The sequence below is a fragment of the Microtus oregoni genome, unplaced genomic scaffold (assembly GCF_018167655.1).
Source record: "Microtus oregoni isolate MIOR12 unplaced genomic scaffold, Mior012 000049F_ref0000343, whole genome shotgun sequence".
Taxonomy (NCBI): domain Eukaryota; kingdom Metazoa; phylum Chordata; class Mammalia; order Rodentia; family Cricetidae; genus Microtus; species Microtus oregoni.
This window is the reverse complement of record NW_024543223.1, coordinates 16814670-16836826: the sequence shown is the minus strand read 5'-3', so window position 1 is coordinate 16836826 and position 22157 is coordinate 16814670. Positions and strand designations below refer to the sequence as shown.

The 22157-nt window shown below is 41.6% G+C and overlaps 1 protein-coding gene across 1 annotated transcript in view; it reads right to left on the bottom strand.

Moving 5' to 3' along the window:
- LOC121436511 (slit homolog 2 protein-like) overlaps positions 1-19675 on the bottom strand; it is a 56535-nt gene extending 36860 nt beyond the window's left edge. Inside the window, exons 1-4 of the mRNA XM_041636482.1 lie at positions 18679-19675; positions 15967-16038; positions 14747-14818; positions 3572-3643 (exon numbers count right to left, since the gene is read on the bottom strand). Coding sequence (XP_041492416.1) covers positions 3572-3643; positions 14747-14818; positions 15967-16038; positions 18679-18857 — 395 coding nt within the window. The 5' untranslated portion in view covers positions 18858-19675. The remainder of the gene's footprint in view (positions 1-3571; positions 3644-14746; positions 14819-15966; positions 16039-18678) is intronic.
- Between the last annotated feature and the right edge of the window lie 2482 nt (positions 19676-22157).

The following is a 22157-nucleotide window of genomic DNA, read 5'->3' as shown; positions in this document are numbered from 1 at the left end:
CATCCTGTGCTTTCCCTCTCCTCACACCTCCCATCTGTCAACAAGGGCTTGTAATTTTATTACACTGTCCTGTAGTTTACACAGAGTTGGGATTATTTTACAGAGTTCTGTTAATGGACTGGATAAATGGTAATGCTATTTAAACTAGTCTCCTGCCCCAGCCAACGCAGCTGTGAGTGTACTACTATTTCTGAGCAAACATCTTGACCTGAACATGCAGTGCTCTTTCGGCCCTTCCAAAGAGAAATTGGAGCAGACAGCAAAGGGAAAGTGTGTTTGGCCGCTAGCAGCAATCAACCGTGTCAAATCATAATTCATATACAGTGTACCCCCTTTTGCTTTTATATCACATTTACAGCCTGCAAAACTGCACGTGTGACCGGCATCTCATTTTCAGCCAAAAGTCAAATGATGACTATTCTTTACAAAAATCTAACAGAAATCTATACAATGTCCAATGTATCAAGATAGTATTCCTATAAACTAACAATGCTAAAAACAAATACCAGCTTATAAACTATATTTTAAACTGGTTATCTTTCTTGGCTAGGAATACATAGTGAAAATATGTTAAACAAAATACACAATAAGTAAAAATAAAGAAGTAGATATTAATTAGCATAATTTATGAAGAAAAATAAATTCTACGAGAGATTTTTGCTGGTACTATATATATGCATGGCTCTAGTATGTCATTCAGCCAGGCAACAATGGATGTTTTTAAAGATACACATCGAGCCACTAGACAAATATTTTCTTTATGCTAATATTCCTTCCCTGTTATTTGTCAGAATTCTTATGTCCCTTCAAGTACAATGATTCATTCTGACGGAGCATTCCAGAGGCTACTTTTGAATGTGAATTTAAACTCATTTTTCCATCTACTACAATATTTATTTCAGGTGAGCAACTAGGCACCTGTATCATGTGATGCGAAAAAACAATGAACCTACATCCTTGGCCTTCGCAGATATATGAGCCCAGGGTCGGAGTCAGATCTTTTTCTTTCTGCTTCCTAAAGACCCTTAATGTTGGCTGTTTCGTTTTGCTGGTAGTATCATTTAAAAAGTTTAGTTCATAACTTTTCCTCTCAAGAGAAATCCAACATTAACAGTTCACCCACATCTATCTCATTCTTGTGATGCATAGGATCCTCAGCTCAAAGCAAAAATATTGCTGATGTGAATGTACAGGCAATACTCACACTCCTACAACTATGGTTCGCCATTATGAGACTGAAGCAAGAGAATTGGTGCGGATCAAAACTACTGAATGCTATATAATATGTTCTAGGGTGTCATGGCTTACAGGATGGAAGGAAAATGAGAGAGAAAGGGGAGTCCGTAGGAAAGACAGGATGGGAGGAAGGAAGGGGGGGGAAAGAGGGAGGAAAGTAAAAGAGACGAAAGTAAACCTCTATACTTCTATTTAAAGAAAATGTCCGTCATCACATAGATATACTCTGTCATTATTAATCATGATGTCATGCTAGGTTTATGAATAGTACAATATTTATATATGTATTATAACTATAGGTACGAATGATAAACATATTTAGCTTCTACATTCTCATGAGAAAATGATTTGTGCCAGACAGGCACAGAAATATCCCAAGAACATTTTCTCGCTGCCCCTTCCCCTTTTGGAACATGACTACAATTAATCAGGAAACTCTGTCACAGTCTTGTGGGGTCTATTCCTCTTCGGTTCACTTCTCAGAGCTTTCATATGTCCCATCATAATGAAGTTTCTGAAAAGTATAAAATCTTAAAATTTAAGGAGAATCTTCTTTGCTCCACTATGTGATATTGTCAAAGAGGTCTAACTGCCAAACAGTGTAATTTGCTGCTGGGGACTTCTCCAGTGCAGTAAGTCATGAAACAGTTCCTTGGGAAATCACTCCCAGCACTTCTCAAGAAGACACGAAACCCTCCTGTTTCTCGGAGAAAATGTGAGGCTACTTCTTACGTTTTTCATAGTACAACTGGTAAAAGACCACAGCCATTCCATTTAAGTTCATTTCTGCAGTATATAAGGAAAAAAATAACAACCAAAAAGCGCACTCCAAAGACACTGTGTGCTGCTTTTGTATGCACACTGCTGACAAAGTCACAGTCCTGCAGGGTCATGGGATGTAAGTTTCAAAATCCTTACAAGTTTCTTCATTACCCGCAACAATTAAAACATAAAGAGTGGTATTATTTAAAAAACAAACCTGGCCATTATGCCACTAACTGCAACTATTTAAATATATTTCAATTGCTATATATGTATGTATGCATGCACAATTTTATGGAAGGCTACATCCTACTTCCTGGAATAAGTAGCCCTTCAAGATCATTTGTTAAGAGAAGTTTCTTTGATTTTTAAAACTCCACTGACATAGTGCCAGTTAAATAGCAGAGCTCACAAACAGGAGAATTACAGACTGTGGTTTTGACTCTCCTAAAGGAAGTGATGTCAGAAAACAGAAGGTGTGTGTGTTCAGCTTGGGGGGGGGGGGTCAGCTGGAAAATATCTTTGTATTGTGAAATGAGGTATCAGGAAAACTGACCTCACAGACATCCTGTTTTCATTGGGGAGGAGTATGAGAGCCCCGCCCCCCCCAACACACACGCACACACATGCACTGCTGGAATTGATAACAACAATTTTGAACCTGTAGGCTACAAAGCTTTGGCTACAAAATCGAATTCGGAAAACAGCACTGTGTTCACTTTCTCTACAAACACTTCCATATGGGACTTCCCCAACATCCAGGTGGGGCCAGTCCAGACAACTTACTTACTCTATATATCCCAGCCATCATGTCACAGCAAACATGAACACCGATAGTCATTGGTATTTATCTTTTCCAACATTTGGAGTGTATCTGCCATCTGTGCAAAACCATGCACACAGCAGAACAGTCTAATTTTCAAAGCTTTCGGAAACGTGTTTTCACTATTACGCATTAGGTCAGTGATCAAGCATTCCTGGGAGGAAAAACTGATCCCACCTAATACTCACAATGTGCTTTTTGAAAAGAACAACTTCCCCAACAGCCTATGAGATAATCTGATACGAAAGCCTTGCCTTCCAGTAGTTCACATTGCAGAATTCGTAATTCTACCTAAAGAAACTCTTATGAGAGAATTTACATCTTTAAATGCTTTAGGATAGATAATATGCACAAACTAATAAACGCGGCTCCTCGAGTGCCAAAACAATTCCCAAAAAAAGCTAACAAAAAGAACCCAACTTTACAGGGAACACCGTCTAAATGAAAGACCAGTAGTAATATTCCTCTTAAAAATTTGGTTTCTATTGAGCACAAGGCAAACCCCTCTATCACCACATAATCAAAACCAAAAACTGCAATAACAAACAATTAAGCCACAAAATGCTACATAAACAAAGCCACTGGAACCACCAAAGATCTTCCATTTCCTTCAAAAAGCAAAAGGGCAAACTTTCAATCTAGGAATCTATTAACACATGGATTCCAGGAAAGCGCAAGAAAACACCCACAAATCTATTAATAAAACACAAGGTCAACCAAAAGCAACAGGGAACACTTGTGTCTACTTACAGCCGGTAGAGCTTCGCAGTCCCAAGAAATAGCAGCTCAGGAAACAACTGAAGGTTATTTCTGTTTAAACGCCTTTGGAGAAAACAAAGAAAAACAGAGCTTATGTTACACAGAAAATATGTAACGACGAGGCTGTGCTTTGGTAGTGTCGTGCCTTCACCTGCATTTCTAGAAATAGCGGAATGACATTCCAGAGAATCCAAGCATCATACACCAAAAGTTGGTTACACCTTTTATTACATGGCACTTTACACAGTTTCCCGTGTGCTTAGTCAAATGGTTACTGGGACCTAAATTCTCAACTCACCCTCCCTGCAACATAAGGCACACATGACTAAATGGGACTTCCTAACCCAGACACAACTTCAATAGAGGATATACATATTAATACAGTAAACTATGTTAAACGAATTCAGATTCTCAGAAGGCCAAGATTTTCAGCCAAGGCACGGTAGACAGAAATTTCAATTTTATCACTATTTATTTAACTGGGGATAGAGCCTGAGACAGTGTCTATAAGACTTTCTCTTCATAGGTGAAGTCAGAATTTAAAAAAAAAAAAAAAAAAAAAAAAAACAAAGCTGATCTACTTTCTGTGTGAGTGCGCTAAATGACTGCACCACTGATGCAAAGCTAGGGACTTTGGAGAGATGGCTCAGAGGTTAAGAGTGCTGACTGTTCATTCCAGAGGTCCTGAGTTCAATTCCAGCCACAACAACATTGTGGCTCACAACCATCTGTAATGAGATCTGGAGCCTTCTTCTGCAGAATACTGCATATATAACAAATCTTTAAAGAAAAAAAAAAAAAGCTCTAAACCTCAATCCACAGCTCTTGACCGATCACTGAGTTGATTTTCTTTCTGTGTGAGTAAGTAGCGTTTCAAATCTGATTTACTTTCTGTGTGAGTGCGCTAACCGATTGCGTTGCTTTTATTTTGGGGGTGTTTTAGATGCTTTGAGGAAGAATCTAATTGCAAGATTGTTTTAGATGTTTCAGATGCCTCTAATAGGAATCTAATTATAACTCTACCAAGACCCAATCTATTGTTAAGCTCAATGGGAGTGGGCACACCTACTAGAGAAAGTAAAGTAAGCAAAAGCTATCATTGGTAAACTAACAATCCAACCCTACCAGTTGTATGTAAATACTTTAATCAATTGAGTAACAACTGCCTACTTTTCTGCTTCTCCCAAATCTAAATATACTGATGGGAAGCTAGTACAAGCTATCTATACAAATGACGTACAAGTTGATTGACCTTCGAGACCAATGGCACCCTGAGAAATGTGGAAACTAGTCTTTAGGACAGAGGTTAAAGATGTCCTGACTTTTTTTTTTTTAAGGTTTATTAGGTGTAATTAAGAGGCTGCTTACTTAGTCTCCACCAGGCAGCAATGAGACCAGTGATTTTATTTTCTAAAAAAGTAGATATAACCCTAACCCTAATCAGATAATAAGGGATACTTTTGTCAAAGTCACCTTAAAGCAAAAAGAACTGCTTGAAGAAACTCTCCATCTGCAATTCGAAGATTCCAAGAAGAAGCTTTATGTATTTTCCTTTGCTTGAAAATGGCAGCCTAAAAGCAGGGTCTGCATTTAAGGGAGTTGCAGGACAGGTGAGCAGAAAAATGAGGGTGGTCAGTGCTGTGGTCTCTGAACATGCTTAGAAGCTGCTCACCTACAGAGCCGTGCTCAGCATGTCATAAAATACATACCAATAACAATGTGCTCCAAGGTCCAAAGAGGAGAATTAGTGGTGAAAGGGTGGATTTACCACCATCAGTGCACCGATTTTTATGAATGAACCACATAATAAAGTAAAACAAAAACCTTTTATTCTATTTTTTTTCTTGGGCATGATGCTGAGGGGATACTACTTTCACTATCCATCATGTTTCCACTTTAAACAAAATAGCTTCATTGTGACTTTGTGATGATAGCATCTGAGAAAGAGAGAAAACCAAAAAAAAAAAAAAACAAACAAAAAAAAAACTCATTCACAAACACCGAAAATTCATTCACATTTGGTAAGAGTGACGACAATTTATCCAGCAGTTCTTTGGGAGATGTATGCAGAGAATGCCTACCTAACCCGATTTCTAAAATGACAGACATGAAGTTGTCTTAATTATATTCCAAACACTGGCTTAATAGTCCTCAGTGATTCTTCAGCCCAAATAGGCATGCTACTTCTGCGAGAGGCAGCTTTCCATAGAGAGCTTGCCCTTCCCACCAAACAGTGCTTTCTAACATTCTATGTGAAACCCCAGCTATCCTCTGTAAACTCCGTGCCTCCCTTGGCTGTGTCCCCAGAGCGTTTGATAAGACCCCTTTGCACTGTATAATATTGACTCATGCGCTAGTCTCTTTCCCACTAGGCTGCGAGCTCCTCAAATGTGAAGACCCGCTCTTTGTTCTCCTTCTTCTTCCTCTGGCACTTACTAGGTTAGAGCTGCATTAAAAAATACAAAGCAATCTCCTGCTCTCATTCAGCACTCCCCAATCTTCCCCGGCATGTGGTAGGTTCCTATTGTGTTGAATGAGGACTGACTGCTCTCTTTGCATTTTGATACAGTTCAGTGAGGACCCAGTATATTCACTTGATATTAGGACCACTTTGCTTTGGCAGGCTCCCTAAGCCACCAGCCACCAACCAGCTAACTTGCTTGCATGTACCCTCAATATGGCCCCTGTTCTTCACTCACCACTCACTTTGTGAGCAACAGCTAAGAGCAAAAAGGAGTTTAGTGCATGTAAATAAACCCCAGCACATAAGTGATGACAGCTTGTTCTAAACCACTTAATACATTGGTAATACATTAGCAAAACGTCATAGATTATGAGAAAGTAGATACTGAAGTCCTGGTACTGGTAGTGTCTTTCTCTTTATGGTTGTAACCATTTTCACATTCCCAGCGTTTCTTAACTGACACCACAAACCCTATCTGATGCGTTTTAGACTATGTGGATCACTTCATACTTGTCCCAGCATCCTCACAGTAAGTAACACTCCACGTGATTTGGTAAGAAATCTCCAGCTCACAAGCAGAACTAGCATGTGGCTTCCGGTGGTGTGATCCCACACATCGGGCATCACCATGACTGTCTGTTCCTCACTTTTATTTCAAAATAACGTAATGCTGAAAGTCTCCTTGAGAAAACCAGTGCTATCTGGTCCATTTCGGAAACACCTTTGAGCTAATCAGATGAAAATATGACACTCAATTTAATATTTAAAAGACATTATCTACGAGAGATTGGCAAGATGGCTCAGTGGGTGAGGAGCTTGCCACCCAAAATTATAAGCCTGGCAAACTGAGTTTGATTCCTGGAACAAGTATAAAAGGAGAAAGAGAGATTGGAGAGATGGCCCAGTGGCTATGAGGACTGGTCTTTCAAAGGACCCAGATTCAATTCTTACAACACATGGTAGCTCACAACTGTCTATAACTCCGGGTTTAAGGGTTCCAACACCCTCACATGGACATACAGGCAGCTAAAACACCAACACACATAAAATAAACATAAATAAATCATTTTCAAAAGAAAAAATGTGGAAGGCAAGAAACGACACTACAAAGTTCTTCTGTGGCTTCCACATACACACCTTAGCATGCAGCTCTCCTTGTGTAGTCGGGCACACATATGAGCACACACATGTACACACATACTAATAACACTAAGAATTTTTTCTGAATTTAATTATTTCTTCATGACAGGGATTGTGTCTAAACTAATCATGATGCATTTTGTTTTGAACATGAGGCAAGACAATATCATAAAAATAGCAGGCGTACTAAAGGAAGAGGAATATATTTGGCTCTAGTTCTTTTCCATCATGAACATGAACATGTATACATAATAAGGTTAAATGGATGGAAACTTTTTCAATTAAAAAGTTACTAGAGTCCTTCAAATTCAATGAATTATTTAAAAGAAAAAATTCTTGTGAATATCAGAAATTAAATCCCTAAAGGGCATATTTTTAAATCTGCAGTTACTTTAGAGACCGTTAAGATACAAAACAATCACAAAACAGAGCTGGAGAACCAGCAATCCTGCTTCTAATACCACAAAGAAAACATCATAGTGACTTAAGGAGAGGAGTGTCACAATGTGACCTCGAATGCAAATGAGCTGACATTTAAAGTGATGGTCCCAGGACAAGACAACAGGAAGGGGTGTTGCATAGGATTATTGATGAGAGACCACACAAGGTACTCCATAAAAAGACACAGTCATGCCCAAGGACAGATGACAGAGCATAGTCACACCAGTTCTGTGTCATCACCCTGGGATACAGTCTGCCCACGAGATCCGACAACCATTTGAGGAGTCTCTGGATCGTGACTCATGCTTTCAGGAAGATATGTGTGGTGTGTTTCTCTGAGATAGCTTTTCTAAAACCCAAGATAATTAAAGATGCTGTTTCTGAGTATGACTTTCAGATGGATAAATGATCTCAGGGCTATCAAAACACTGCAGGCCTCTGACTACCTGGATCAGATGCTTTTTCTTAAATTATTATCTTCCATTTGCTCTGGTGATTTATCCTTTCACGGACACAATAGTATCTTACTTTTCTTAACTTTCATATTAGTTCAATGAATACTTTACCTCAAAATAACCTTCCATTCCATTGCATTCCAAAATGCAAACTTAAAAAAGTTTACCAAAGCCAATGAAAGAAACTGTGTGCTTCATATCCACAAATCAAGGCAAATATACTTCAGTATCATGCCTTATTCAGTAAAGATTGCCCTAAAAAGTTCCATTGCTCTCCTACTCTTCATACATAAATGATCAAACTCTCCTTTTTGACTCTTCAGATGAAATTTCTACTTGCCCATTTAAAGTATTGTTTCTTGACATTTGTAAAGCGAATGATTTTATCTTACATAATACCAAAGTTTACATTTCAGGCAGTTGTATCATCTAGCTTGTTTTAAATGGCTGAAAGATTTTTCTTTCCAGCAGCACTGGCAATGATCATTTCATCCTCTGTGCTCCATGTTAGGGAAGCCAACCCTTGTGAATAAAAACGCTGTTTCCTGCTGACATCCTTCACTTAATGTTACTCTACATATTAAGAGAGAATATAAAATGCTCTTTAAAAATCCTGAGAAAAATACTCATTTTCTTCATACCATCTGATCCCATGAAGAAACTCAAAGGGAAAGTAACAAATACAGATGGATAAACATAGTATATTCATACTTTAAGATATAAAATACCTTTAAATTCAACTTCAAAAATTCAAAATTCAAAAAGAAGTAGTGTTAAAAATCTGTAACTGCAGTTTTTTAAATGCAGTGTACGATGTGTTCTGAGAAACTGAGTACATTACCTCGCTGATCCCTGCACTGTTAATGTGTGACGGATCTTCATAACTATCTCTATTTGAAACTATCCCTACTGATAACACAAGCAACAATACATTAAATGAGTGCTTTGCATTGGTTAGCTAGCAGGTGATATTACAAGGCACCACAGAGCAGGAATTGTTAGATAATCCACATGAATACCATTATCACCACAGTCTAACAGAATGTGGCATTGCTTTTTCACTAAAGCAATCTTCCTGATTACCAGGAAGGATGGATGCTGTAAAGAGGGCAGGCAACAGCTTGTGTAGAAGGCGTCTTAAAAGGATACTTAGCACCCACAACTTGAAGTCAGCCTTTTTGTCCCCAAGATTTCATTATTACTAATGTCCTCTGCCGTTCAGCAGATGTAACTTGTTTTGAAAACAGGACAATACATGTAAAGTCCATAAAGAAAAAAAAAAACCTCCCCTTGTGTGCGAGCTTGTGAAACGCACTCTGGAAGGCATAATTCAAGCGGAAAGGTATCCAAAAGCATTGAAAGACAGAACTAGATGTAAAATATTTGACATTCGCTGTTTCCACGAATACACTGAAACAGTGCAAACTCAAACCTCATTTCAGGGGAAGCATAAAGGAAACAGCATCCAGCAAACAATGTCACAAAGGATGAGCCCAAAACAGATGTGGGAAAAATAAACACCCTCTGCTGCCTTGGAATTTATAAAATAGTCGGCAGTGGCAAAGGGGTCTTCTCGGCACCCTTTGACTTCAGTGCCCATAAAAACACACTGCAGTGAATGTTCCACTATACTTGCAGGAGCTCCCTCTCATGAAAGCTTCCTAAAACCACAGTCAGTAACAGAATTTTTAAAAGTCCATATGCTGCTTGGACATGCATCAGAATTGAGGCATTTAACAGCTATCAATAGCTTAGCAAAGTTTTACTTTATGTGGTATGCATACTCTGTATCTGATATATTTAAAAAAAAAGTGTCTACCAAGTTAACAACAGGGATTCTAAACCAATGTGTAAGATGACAGAAAAGAGTCCCCTGAGATGAACTTGGATTCTTTGCCACAGAGATTAGGATTGTGAGATGCTTTTTACAATAAGAAGCATGAATGTGTTCGGTTGCATATATGCTTTCAGGAATAGTGGGAAGAAGGTATCCTCTACAGCCTGGACAAACAGAGGGTAAACAGTGCTATCTTTCAGACCTGTTATACAACATTTTCTCCACCTGAACTCATGTGTTACAACTACAACCCAACCTCTGTGTGTGCCATAGCTCCCAGGGTCATATTGAGACTTCTTTATGAATGGTATGTTCATGTCAAAAGGAAGAATTCAGTATCATCTTACAGGAGAACATATCTTTTAAGTATTGGTTCATGAAATACAGTGTTTGCTCAAAGAGGGCCTTTATCCTAAAGAGATCTAAATGTCAATGTTAAAAAGTGATGAGTTCTACGATGATGAATTTGGTAAAATTTTCAAATATCTAAGTTATCATACTTATTTCCCGGGAACCCTCACATGGCTACTTCGCAATACTGTAGAATTATATTTTTTCAAGCAAACTATTTAGTGGCAAAGCCATTAGGACTAAAAGTGACCTTTAAATATGAAGAGAATAAAGGCAGACTAGTTGAATGAAGTTTTGTCTGAAAGACAGACAGTTGCAGTATTGATGAAAGAGAGGGGTCCTATTAACTAATTTGAAGAGGAATAAGTTTTTAAAGAGTAAGTCGTGTAATCAAAATTGCACAGGAGAAATGAAATTCAGGCTCTGTGGGAGTCTCTCTTGTCCAAAGTTTCCGAATTTAGAATGGAGTTGAACTGAACACAACTGACTATTTTTCACTCTTGATCCAGCAGAGGATATTAAAGGGTACCTAAATCTTTACTGGCTAGATAATTCAATCAACCCCATTCTCCTCTATTATTCTGTCTCTCTGTCCTGCCCCCATCAGCAAAGTCTAAAACAGCATCATATAGCCAGCACTCGGAAACTATCTATCCATCCACGGTGCTTTCCTATTCCTGTAATTACTATAATGAGTATGTGGTATTTGTGTTGTCCATACAGAGCCATGATGTTGTATTCCTGGATGCTGCTGCTCCAAAAACGTAAGTTAGACAAACATGTATTTCCTTTTGGCAATGTTGGTATATCAAATATGCCACTCACGTTGTGAGGGAATTTTCAAAATGAGAGGAATTGATTTTACCAGTAGAATGCTGAAGACCCAACTGACAGCCATAAAAAGCAAACGAGCAGAACAAAATGAATATAGCATGACCATATCTGTGGATAGAGAGCCAGTGAGCAGCATAGGTTTCAGCAGCCTCTGGAATTTCTGTGTTGGAAAAGGAAAGAAAGGGGGGCTAGTGAAAGAGGGAGGGGGAGAAAGAGACATAGGAAGGGTAGGAAAGAGGGAGGGAGAGAGGGAAGGAGAAAGGGAGGAAGAGAGGGAGGGAGGGAGGGAGGGAGGGAAGGAAGACAAAGATATTATATACTTGAATTAATAACTTTTAAGAGAGAACTGCAGAGCTACCCAGCCTTCTGTGACATATAAGAAAAGCAAACTTCAAGAATCCTAACTTTATGCTGTAACTTACAAGTATGTACTTTGATTATTCTTAATTGATTGGATTGAATCAGCTGGTAAAATCATTTCATTACATTCCTCTATAACTTTGCTATCAAACAACGGGAAGCTGTTGTATTGTAGTGTGCATGGTGAGTATTCTTCATGATCTCCCAACTCCAGATAAATAATACTACTGATAAAACAAAGCATTCCAGACACCCTGCCCATGCGCACGGCAGGCCTGGGTGTATGGCAGGAACTGCGCCAACAGGAAGTGTCATATGGGGCACAAGCTCCATTAAAACCTATCTTATTCACAGTAGCCAATACCCACACACTGATGAAATCGCCAGCATCTGATGCTGTTTTCTCCACAATAGCAAAAGGAAGAAGGAGAGAACAAGGAAAGAGAAAAGTTTTGCAAAGAAAGGAAAAATGTAAAGGAAGGAGGGCAGGAGGAAGAAAAAAAGAGGGAGGAAGGAGAAAAGAAGGACATCTTAACATGTTGACCGGCATTAGGTGAAAAATACCTTTCTTTTGTTCTAAAAGTGCTTTGATTTACACATACGGTAACTTTAAGTTAAAATGATCTTGATTTTACAAATTGAAAACCAATTTCATAAAAAGGTGCAGATATTATTTACTATTTTCAAATCTGTCTTTCTCTTTATTAAGTTATAAGTTCAACAACATTATGAGTATCTCTGAAGTTTTATTTCTTCATGTTGAAATGCTATTATTGTTATCATTTCAAAATGAAAACAACTCAGAACCATAAACTGTATGTCAATAAAGTTGTTATTTTTCAATTCTGTTTTGGTTTACCACAAAGAAAAAAAAACTGAAGTCATGCTTTACTAGGTGAATGACTGTTACAACATAAACTAATTCTAATGCATTAGCAATTTGGAGTTCAATTTGAAAATTTGTATCTAACTTATGAACAATCATGTAGATTTAAAAATCCATAGTTTATCATTAATCCATTAATTATTTTCTGTTTCTTACATTGACCACTGAAATTTTGTAGAAAACAAGCAATTTGAGAGACATTAATAAAATAGGAGTAGATGCTATAACCATAATAATTTGAATGTGGAACTCACAAGTTAAGGCTGGGTTTTGTATTTTTGTTTCTTAAAACAATAAACTGAACAAAATTTAAAGTAGTCTTTTTCACAACAATGTTGAATGCATGTCTTAGTAAAACTGTCTTGACATTTAATATATTTAAAAATAAATATTTGAAAACTGTATCCACAATGTTCCTAAGAAATGGCTTAGAATTCCAGAGTCCCAAGGAGATGAATTGGCTGTCAGATAACAATGCGCTTCCATCTGATGGACTTGGCAGTTGTAAACAAATGGAATTTTCTCAGCTTTTCCTCACAAATATGAAATATTTGCTCTCAGCCAACAGCTGGGGTGATTTAAAGAAGTCTTGCATATATATTAGTTTTCATTCAAAATTACAAACCCTCCTCCCACTCTGCAACATCTGACTTAGTCTTTCTAGAATAGAAAATTGTTCTGAGATGAAGTGACATTCTCAGGGGAAGTAAAAGTCAAAAACTAGTGTCCTCTTACAGCTCTAATCAAATTTCAGATTTTATGGCATTTATAGGATTGTTTTTAGGAAGAGCTAATTTATTTAAGATGAAAGTTCAAATGACATTCTGAAGTGGCTTTAAAAATATGAAAAAGTGTGCATTGTTATGTTCCTAAAGATTTAAAATTACAATACAAGTGAATGTGAGCAGCAGAAAACGTCATAGATGATCCTGTGATTGAAAGAGAGCTTCAGAACCACGCTATCAGGATCACTAGAAGACACTCTTGACCAAAGTCTAGCGTTTCAACGAACATTTAATTACCTATTCATTACATTTTATCAATGCATTTAAAAAATGTGGTCTAAAATATCTTTGAGAGTTTTTCACTAGGTAGGGATATTAGCTATGGACAAACATCTATGAAGCCGATAAAGAATAAATACTTTCAGAGTATTTTACACATTTAACATGGGTATACATCCAAACAATATTTATCTGTTCTCACGTCCTCAGAAAGTACCTCAGTGTGGCTAATACATATTAATCCACAGCTACACTGAAATGGACAGACTTTTAAGCTAAAATAAAGTAGACATGACCATGCTTTGCTTGAGGTAATAAAAACATAGTCCTACATATTCTCAAATGTATTACAAAATTACAAGGCAATTTTCCACTTCTAAACAAGGACAGACTTAACCTTGGTTTTGAACTCAGTGAATCTGAACGCACTCTATGTATGTTTAAAATTTTAGATACAAGCACCAAATTTATTTTTCCTAAAATAACTACTAGGACAGGCATGGAAACTTATTAAAATAATTCCTAGTGCTTTTAATACAGATTTTACCTGTCTTAAAAATGAAAACCCACTGAACTAGAATAATCATGACATGAAATCTTTAAATCATATTTCATAGTTCAAAGTCTATAATTTTTCTTATTTCAGATATAAATTTTGTCTATTATACATTTGTATAATTGAATAATATATATTATTGACAATAATAGTCTTGAAAAACATATACTTATGAGATGGTTATGTCTAAAACAACAGTTTTGAAAGTGTAAAATCTACATTTAAAATTCATGGAAAAAAATGTCAGTGGTGACTGGCGCCCCATAGCAACCTTAATAATTTGTGACTTATTTTTCCCAGCTGTTATATTTTAGAAGCTATTATAAAACAATTAACTAGAATTGGGAGTAGTGGTTGTTATCAGTGTTCACAGTTAAGTAGTAAATACCAAAAAATATAAATCATTGGTAACAACCATTATTTTTTAAAATGTCCTAAAGTATCAACAATGTTACAAACAGCAACAACATGGATGTTTATAAGATTCTTAGGCAAGCATCCCTTTCCATAAAGTATCATTAATGCAAATAAAATTTCCAATGGTCCTTTTCTGCATAAGCCACAGATAACAGATAGGAACACATGTACCTATTTTAGTGCCAAAACAATGACTATGGAGGAAATAAGTGTCTCAGGAAAGCCCTGAACGTTTAAGCCTTAATACAAGTTCATGTTCTTTACCTAGGGACTTGGTTTTTATGCCGGAAAACACTTAGTTGTACCCTTTCTTCTTAAACTTTAAAAGCTAGGCTATGAAACTGAAGACACAACCCTTGAAATCCAAGTGGTTTTAAACATGCAGACATGTTGTCATGGGTTTGGGACTGAGAATACTTACAGTCTCTCCAGCTCCTTCAGATCCTGGAAAGCTCCCCTCTCAATGGTGCTGATCTTGTTCTCCATGAGCTGACTGAAATGCAAAACAGAACTGGCTTCTAAAAGTCGCCATCTGAGGAGCTTCAACTTAGCAGCCAAAAAACCTGCAATCCCTCTCTCATGTGTCCATTGCATTTTGCTCTGAATTCCCAGTCACCAGCTGGAATTTTTATTCCTTTATTTTTCATAATAAAGCAGGTGAGAGAACTCAGAGGGAGAAGTAGCTTCCATACCAGACGTTTTTTTATTTAATTACTAAAGAAGTTTCGCAGAGAAGTTACTAATGAAAAGTAAAATCTAAACCTTAAACTGCAAAGCAAGTTGACAATAGAAACTATCCTTTAAAAGCTCGTTTCTTACACTGATTTCCCTGGTGTTCCTAACTAAGGAATTCAGTAGCTCAGCACATTCTGAGTTTAATTCGGACCTGGGCATGCACATCATGGATTGGAAAATGCCATAAGGACCAAAGTAATTCCTTAAAACTTAACTCTGGACCCATGGTAGTCAAAAATACACGGCCACTGGATGTAAATATTTACAAACCTGTGGGGCAACATAAATTTACAAATATTGACTCTCAGCTAATGGCTAATTTAATCAGCTAATTTAAACCCCTAACTAGTGTATTAAACATATTGCAATATTTTATGTCAGTTTCAAAACTACAAAATAGGGAATGTAACCCAAAGCGAGACCAGTATATTTGATATATAAATGTCCCCCAAAATCCGATGAAAAGATGATTGCATGATTTTAGTGTAAACGCTTTTCTCTACTTTTTTTCTGAAGGAAAAAATTCTGGACACTCTTACTTCAGTAAGATGAAAGAAGAGCAATCTGCTGAGCCTTCCCAAGTAAACTGTAAGTCCTCCAAGTATAGGACTTCTTCTGTTATTTACTTCTATTGTGAAAAGAATGATTCTTCATTTCTATGTAATGCCCTTAGAGTACAGATCTGAGGTCCTTTCTACCCTACTATCCCCATCATACAGCCTCTTAGAGGCACAATTGCACTAAAAGTTATACAATGGAAAACAAAAAGAAATACAAGAAGACCTTAAGATTTTTTTAACTGCTCCTGTCTTCAGAAAAGTTTTAAAATCTATGAACATATAGTGATTATATTCAGTATCCTATCTTAAAAACAAAACTGAAGACTCCGAGGAAGGAAACACTTACAGAACTCTGAGGTGCCTGAGACCAGCAAAGTCTGTCTTCGTAATCCTTGTGATGTTATTACCATTCAGATCCCTAAGAGACAACCAAAATAAATAAGTAAATAAATTAACGTTCCTTTTTTATTTCTATCATATTTGGTCAAAGTAAAACTCAAAGCATGTTGGAGCTTTAGGGGGAAAAAAAAAACCAAAAAACTTTAATTCAATTAGTGTGGCTTAAAAGTAAGCTGGGGAGCGAAGGAACAAGCCTTTGAAATAGTAGTTTATAAATGTCTCATGTTTACAAAATTCTTGCTGACATATGACAAGAAAACTAAGTGGTGATGTCACCACTAACCCTGGCTTTTGTTGTGTGTTTGTGGCCTGTGTGTGAGAGTGCTTTCGATTTGGGTTTCCTAAAGAATGTGGCTATTTATTTACTGAGGTATTCTGCAATGTCGCTTTTATTTTTCGCACAGCCCCCAAGAATTTTTTTCATGAACTTTAATGAAAAAAAAAAATTCCCTCAAACTATTCGAGAAGAAATTTTTTAAATTAGAACACTTTGAGGGAGCATTGTGGCCAAAATTCCAGAGGCAAAGAAAAGTGTGTGTCAGGGAGAGCAGGGCACCTCAAAAACCTTCACCCCCCCTCCCCTTCTAGGTTCCCTGGGTTAGCAGAACTCTTTATTGCAGCTCCTGCCCCACCCCACCCCCGACGCAGTGACTGCGGTTTAAACCACTAGTGGGAACAATAATTGGAAGTAGGATTTGGCCTTGACACGTTTGTTCCATTTCTGCGCCACTTTTTCTTCAGTCACAACCTTCTTTTCTGGTCAACAACTAAATTTGCATGGCTTCATTCATTCACAATGTAACTAGCCTTTGGGAGGTTTCCCTGGGTTCCTTCCTGGAAGTTCTATTACTTTCGACTTCCAAACTTCCTGCTGAAATCTGTATTTAAAGTGTTTACTTTGCTAACGGTAGAATTTTATAAACAAGCACCGAGTGTGTGGTTTCCTGAAAACTCCACAAATCTCTCATAAGGATTTTTTTTTTCAACCACTTGGTACTCCAATGCCTTTTCTGGAATCCCAGGGCTTTGACAAGTTAGTGTTTACAGTGTTCTGAAGGGCGTGGAATGACGAGAGCTAAATTAGAATTTCTCATCGTTTTCCACCCTTTCTCCCCCAACCAACTGCTCAGAATTGTCTCTAAAGTTGTGGGAGTACTTCATGGGCTATTTATCTCCTGCTTTCCGGACCCCAGCATCACATCCTGATGAGACACCCGCGGTAAGGCCCAACTAGCTGGGCACTGGGGGCTTAGAAAAATAATCAGGGAGAGCCCCGGTGGAGCTGGAACAAGGCAAACCTTTTCGGAAAAAAGAAAATCCTGGACTTGGGCCCTGAAACTGAGAGTGGGGGTGTGGATTGAATCAAGAGGAAGGCAACTGTTGTTGGCCCTGATGACACTGAGTGCAGAAGTGCCGCCCTAGAGTCTTCCTTTCCAGACAGCTCAATGCAGCAAAGAACCGGAATCTCTCCACAATCACCCACGCCACACCAGTCCAGTTTATACCAGCCCAAGTCATGAGCGCCTGCCTGACCCAAGTGCAACTGGGAGAGTCCGGCGCTTCCCGGACTCTGTGGCCGGCTCCGCTTCACAAAGAGCCTCTGCGCTTTGCTTCCCTAACTCGGGAAGTGCCCCACCAGGAGCGCGTGGGCCGTCAACCCGGGATCTGCGTTTATTTCTTCATTAAAGACTCGCGCAGACAGGGAGGCGGGGATGTCTGCGGGCGGCAGAGCGCGAAGAGGGGCAGACAGAGCAGCTGCCACCACGTGAAGGAGCTCACAGACTGCCAGCAAGGTGCCCAAGGGCACACTGCCGCAGCGGGAAGGGCTGGAGGGAGCAGCCCAGGGCCACAGGGTCACCAAAGCGATTGGACCCGGCCCAGTAAGTTCCAGACGGAGAACTATGGCTAACTTTACTTAAGCCTTGGGACACAATCATCTGGCAAGTCTCCTACTAAGTGTGTTCGCTTAGCTACTGTTGCCGCTTCCTCCCTGTAAATGAAAGGGGCTTTTAGAAAGTCAAGTCCGGGAGACGATGAGTGTTGTTACTGAGCCTATTCTTGCACTCATCCTTCATAGATTATGAAAAGATCCCCAGGGTACCCCCAAGATTCCACACCCCCTCCTCGGCATTTAGAAGAGTACACAAAGCCTGGGAGAGAAAGCTTCTCTTCTTTGAACAGCCTGCCACCTCCCTTTGCCACAGTCTGAAGCAACAAGGTCCTGAAATAACCCATGTTTGCAACACCGCAAGGTGACTCGTTTTGCAGAGTCTGGGAAACCCAGTCACACCTCCCTTGCCCCGGGCATCCTTGAATTGTAGTCCCAGGCGCCTTTCTCCCCAAGCCAGAAAGAACTGGTCCACAGTCTAGAAGCAGTTTCAAGTGGCGATGGGGGGGGGGGGGGGGGGGGCAGGAAAAGGACACGCAGCTGCCAGTGATCCGCCCCTCCTTGGCAAAGGCTCCTCCCAGTTTAGTGCCCGCCAGTCTTTTACCTTTTCAGAGGGCCCACCCCCCGGGGATGTGCGTGCTGGAGAGCCTCTGAGAGCTGCCCCAGGAACCGGTTTCTACCACACGCGGACTTTCCAGGCTGAATGCTTGGGGATATTCTACCTCGATGGGAAGGAAGAGAGAATGGGGAGGGCGAAGCGCCCATACTCACAGTCTCTCGGTGTTGCGGGGGATATTCCTGGGCACGCTGCGTAGTGCCAACCCATGACAGTCCACCGTGCTGCCTGAACAGGAGCACTGGGCCGGGCACGCCTGCGGCGCCACCTTGTTCAAAATCGACAACACTAACCCCAGCGACAGGGACAGTGTTTGCCAGCCAATGCTGCTCATCTTCCCCAACAGGATCCTTGCTTTGAGGGACTTCTCTTTAGCTCTCTATTGAGTGAGAACTGGGCAGTGTCCGAGGCTCGATGCCTGGCGCTGGGCACAGATAGTAATATGGAACAGTAATATAAAGCAGTAGAACTGGCAGAAGCACACGCCTTTCCCCGACTCTCCACGCTTTTTGAGCAAAGCAGATCGGTGGGCAACTTCAGGTCCTGAATATCAATAGGCCCGGGTTAGGCTACGAGGGGACCCTGATGCAGCTGTGAGGACAGAGCGCGTTTTCAACTTGGCGGTAAAAGAGTTCCTACTCGAAACGACCTCAAAGATGCAGGGGCCCCTTGCCTGAGGATGAGCGAGGACTTCTGACCCCAAGGACCCTCTAGAAAATCCGATTCCAGTTGGCAAAGTGCAAGGCTGAGGAGGGGACTTCGATAGTAATGGTGGCCCTGATCAAAGTGGGCTCCCCCAAGCTAAAAGGTGCAAGAGCCTGGCAGGTCCAGAGCAGAGCCCTCGAAAAGACTGGGCATGGCGCACGCGGGGGCGCACCGGTTGTTCACGCAGTCCTGGGGGCGCCGGGCGGCGCTGAGGGGCTCAGCTCACTGGGCCTCTCCACTCCTGCGGCACAGCAGCAGCCCCAACCCGTCTTCGCCGCCTCCCGACAGCCAAGGATGTCTTGCACACACACATGCACTTCACTGGAGGAGATCTGGGCAATCCCGCCTCTCTCCCGGCGTCCTTGGCGACGCTCTGCACCAGGGCCTGCCCCTGAGGTCACACAGAGACAAAAGGGCACTCGGACCGCTGCAGCCCTGAAGAAAAATCCACTAGTCCGCACCTCTGCGGAAAAAAATCCAGGAAGCCAAGTTTAGTTAGGAAAGCACGAGCTCCTAGGAAGATTGAGTGGGAACTGGCTAGGGCAAGACTTGGAGCCAGGCAAGCCAGGAGGAGCAAAGGAAAGGCTAGGTGTCCGCGATTCCAGTGATGTTAGTATGCCCTGATGGGTATACTAAGTGATAGGCGGGAGAATGGGATCTGCTACCCAGGTAGATCACAGTCGACAGCCGACTGGCAGTCGGGTGTCCGCGCTCTTGTCAGCCGCTCTGGTCTCCGGGATACGCCGCAGCTCTGCCGCACACACCTGACGGCGCAGGTAGAAGAAACAACAGCGATGTCCCGAGGTGCACGGCTTCTCAGCCACCCCTCTGGCAGCTCCTGCAAGTGGGTCCTCAACCTCAAAGTGCAGGAAGTTTCCCCAGGCGTTGGATCCGGTCTCCCACTGTCACGGTAGGAGTCCAGTCGCGAACGTTGAGACGCCGTTTAGCCACGGACGCTGCACCTGACTCGGAGACGGCAGTCCAGGCAGCGCTAGCTTCTAGCCCCTTCCCCTCTCGGGGAGGCTTTCGGCGCCTGCGGTTCCCGGGAGGAAGGTGGGGTGGTTGGGGGGAGGGAGAAGGCGGAGACAGAGAGCAGGGGACTGGCGCTCCGGAGCCCCAGGCAAGTGTCTAAACAATAGGACGGACGCGGCTGCCTAAGTCTCGCCGGGCTGCTGGAAGGTGGGTTGTTGTTGTAACTGGAGTTGTCCGCTCTGGCTGCTGGGCGCTGAGCGCAGCCGAACAAAAAGACCCCAGCCCGCGCTTCTGGAGTCGCCTGTGGGCCCCCGGGACGTTCCCCTTTCTCCTCAGTACTCCCGCAGCCCCAGGAAAGCTCGGCAGCTCTGGCCTGCGCCCCGAAGCCTGGGCGCTTCCATCCCTCGCCGCCGCCGCCTCCTCCTCCTTTTTTTAACCACCGTCTGCAGCAGCCACAGCCGCCGCCTCCTCCAACCCCCGCCGTCCAGGCGCTCCGCAAATAAATAAACCCAAGTCCGAAGTTAACGCGGTGGCCGGGCTTTATATAGCAGCGGGAAGCACCCACCCCTTGGCTCCGCCCCCGCGAGCCCCGCCCCGCCCCCAGGACGCGCGCTGCAAGCCCGCACCTCGCTCGCCTGAGAGAGGTGAGGCCCTGGCTGCTATCGCCCGGTGGGGGGAGGTGGCGGCGCGCGTTCCCGTGCGCCCCTGCTCCAGTGAGCCCCGACTCCTACGCCCCGGCAAAGTTTGCCACTAGAAGGAGGCTCCCGGGTCCCCGCCCCGCAACTCCTTGACCCTTGAGGTGACCCGAGATCCGAGACCGAGGTTCCCAGAAAGAGACTGGGGAGAGGGGCGGCTTTGAACGCTGCTCATAAATAAATGGAGCCGGCAGCGCCTCTGCCGCAGCCTTTTGAGGAGCGATCCTAAAGGGAACCGCTCTGGGTTTGCAACGCTGCTGCAAGAGAGAAACAGCGAGATTATGATTTTAAATTAAAACAAAAAATTCTACTGAAATAAATCTGCCTTTGCGGATCTCTCTCTCTCTCTCTCTCTCTCTCTCTCTCTCTCTCTCTCTCACACACACACACACACACACACACGTGAATTTTGGGAAACTTAAAAGTTCAGAGTTTTAGCAAGTTTGAAATAATGTTTTCCAACCTTCTTGCAAGCCTTCCTAAGCCACCCTCTTAAATTAACCCTTTCTTTATAGTCACTGGAAAACACCAGGCCAGGGGGTAGCTTGTTTATGCGATGCTACAAACTCACACAACTCCAAGGGTTTGAATGAGTCCCTGTGGCAACAGAAAGGGGAAATAATCGTAGAAACACCCATTATGTTGGAAGCTTTCCCTTGTTTCAGTGCCTCTCTGGACACCTCCCCCACCCCCACCTTTGGCACCTTTTGGAAAGTGGATTTCCTGGTTTCTTCTTGCCTCCTCAGTGTGATGTCTGGCAAGAGTCACCATCTCGCGCTCTCTCAGCAGAAACGAAAGCCTCTATAGGTTTGGAATAGCATCTAAATGAGTCAGCTTCTTTACTTCATCTTAAATTCCTCATTTTCTTTCTAGTCAGGGTCCACTTTGGAAGTCTTTGAGCAGAAAATTGTGCAAGCCCCTCCCATAAAGTCAGTTTTGTAGCATAGTTTGTGTATTATGTGCTACCCCTTGACCCCCCCCCCCCCCCCCACACACACACACAAGTCTGTCCAGTTCACTTTAGCAGTTTTGGTATTTAACATATACCTGTCACTTAGAAGGTTCCCTGAGAAGTGTTTCACTCAGGAATATGAAAACTGAAATCTTCCAACATCTTTACTTTTGCCTTTTTAAATTGTTCAGGATATCTTTTCCGGGTCATTTTGCCTGTAACTCAGATCCAAAAACCCTTCGGAGGCTCCTTCCAAAGGCAGGGTGGCCCCTCATGAACCAGACAGAAATTCTTGGGATTATTCATCTGG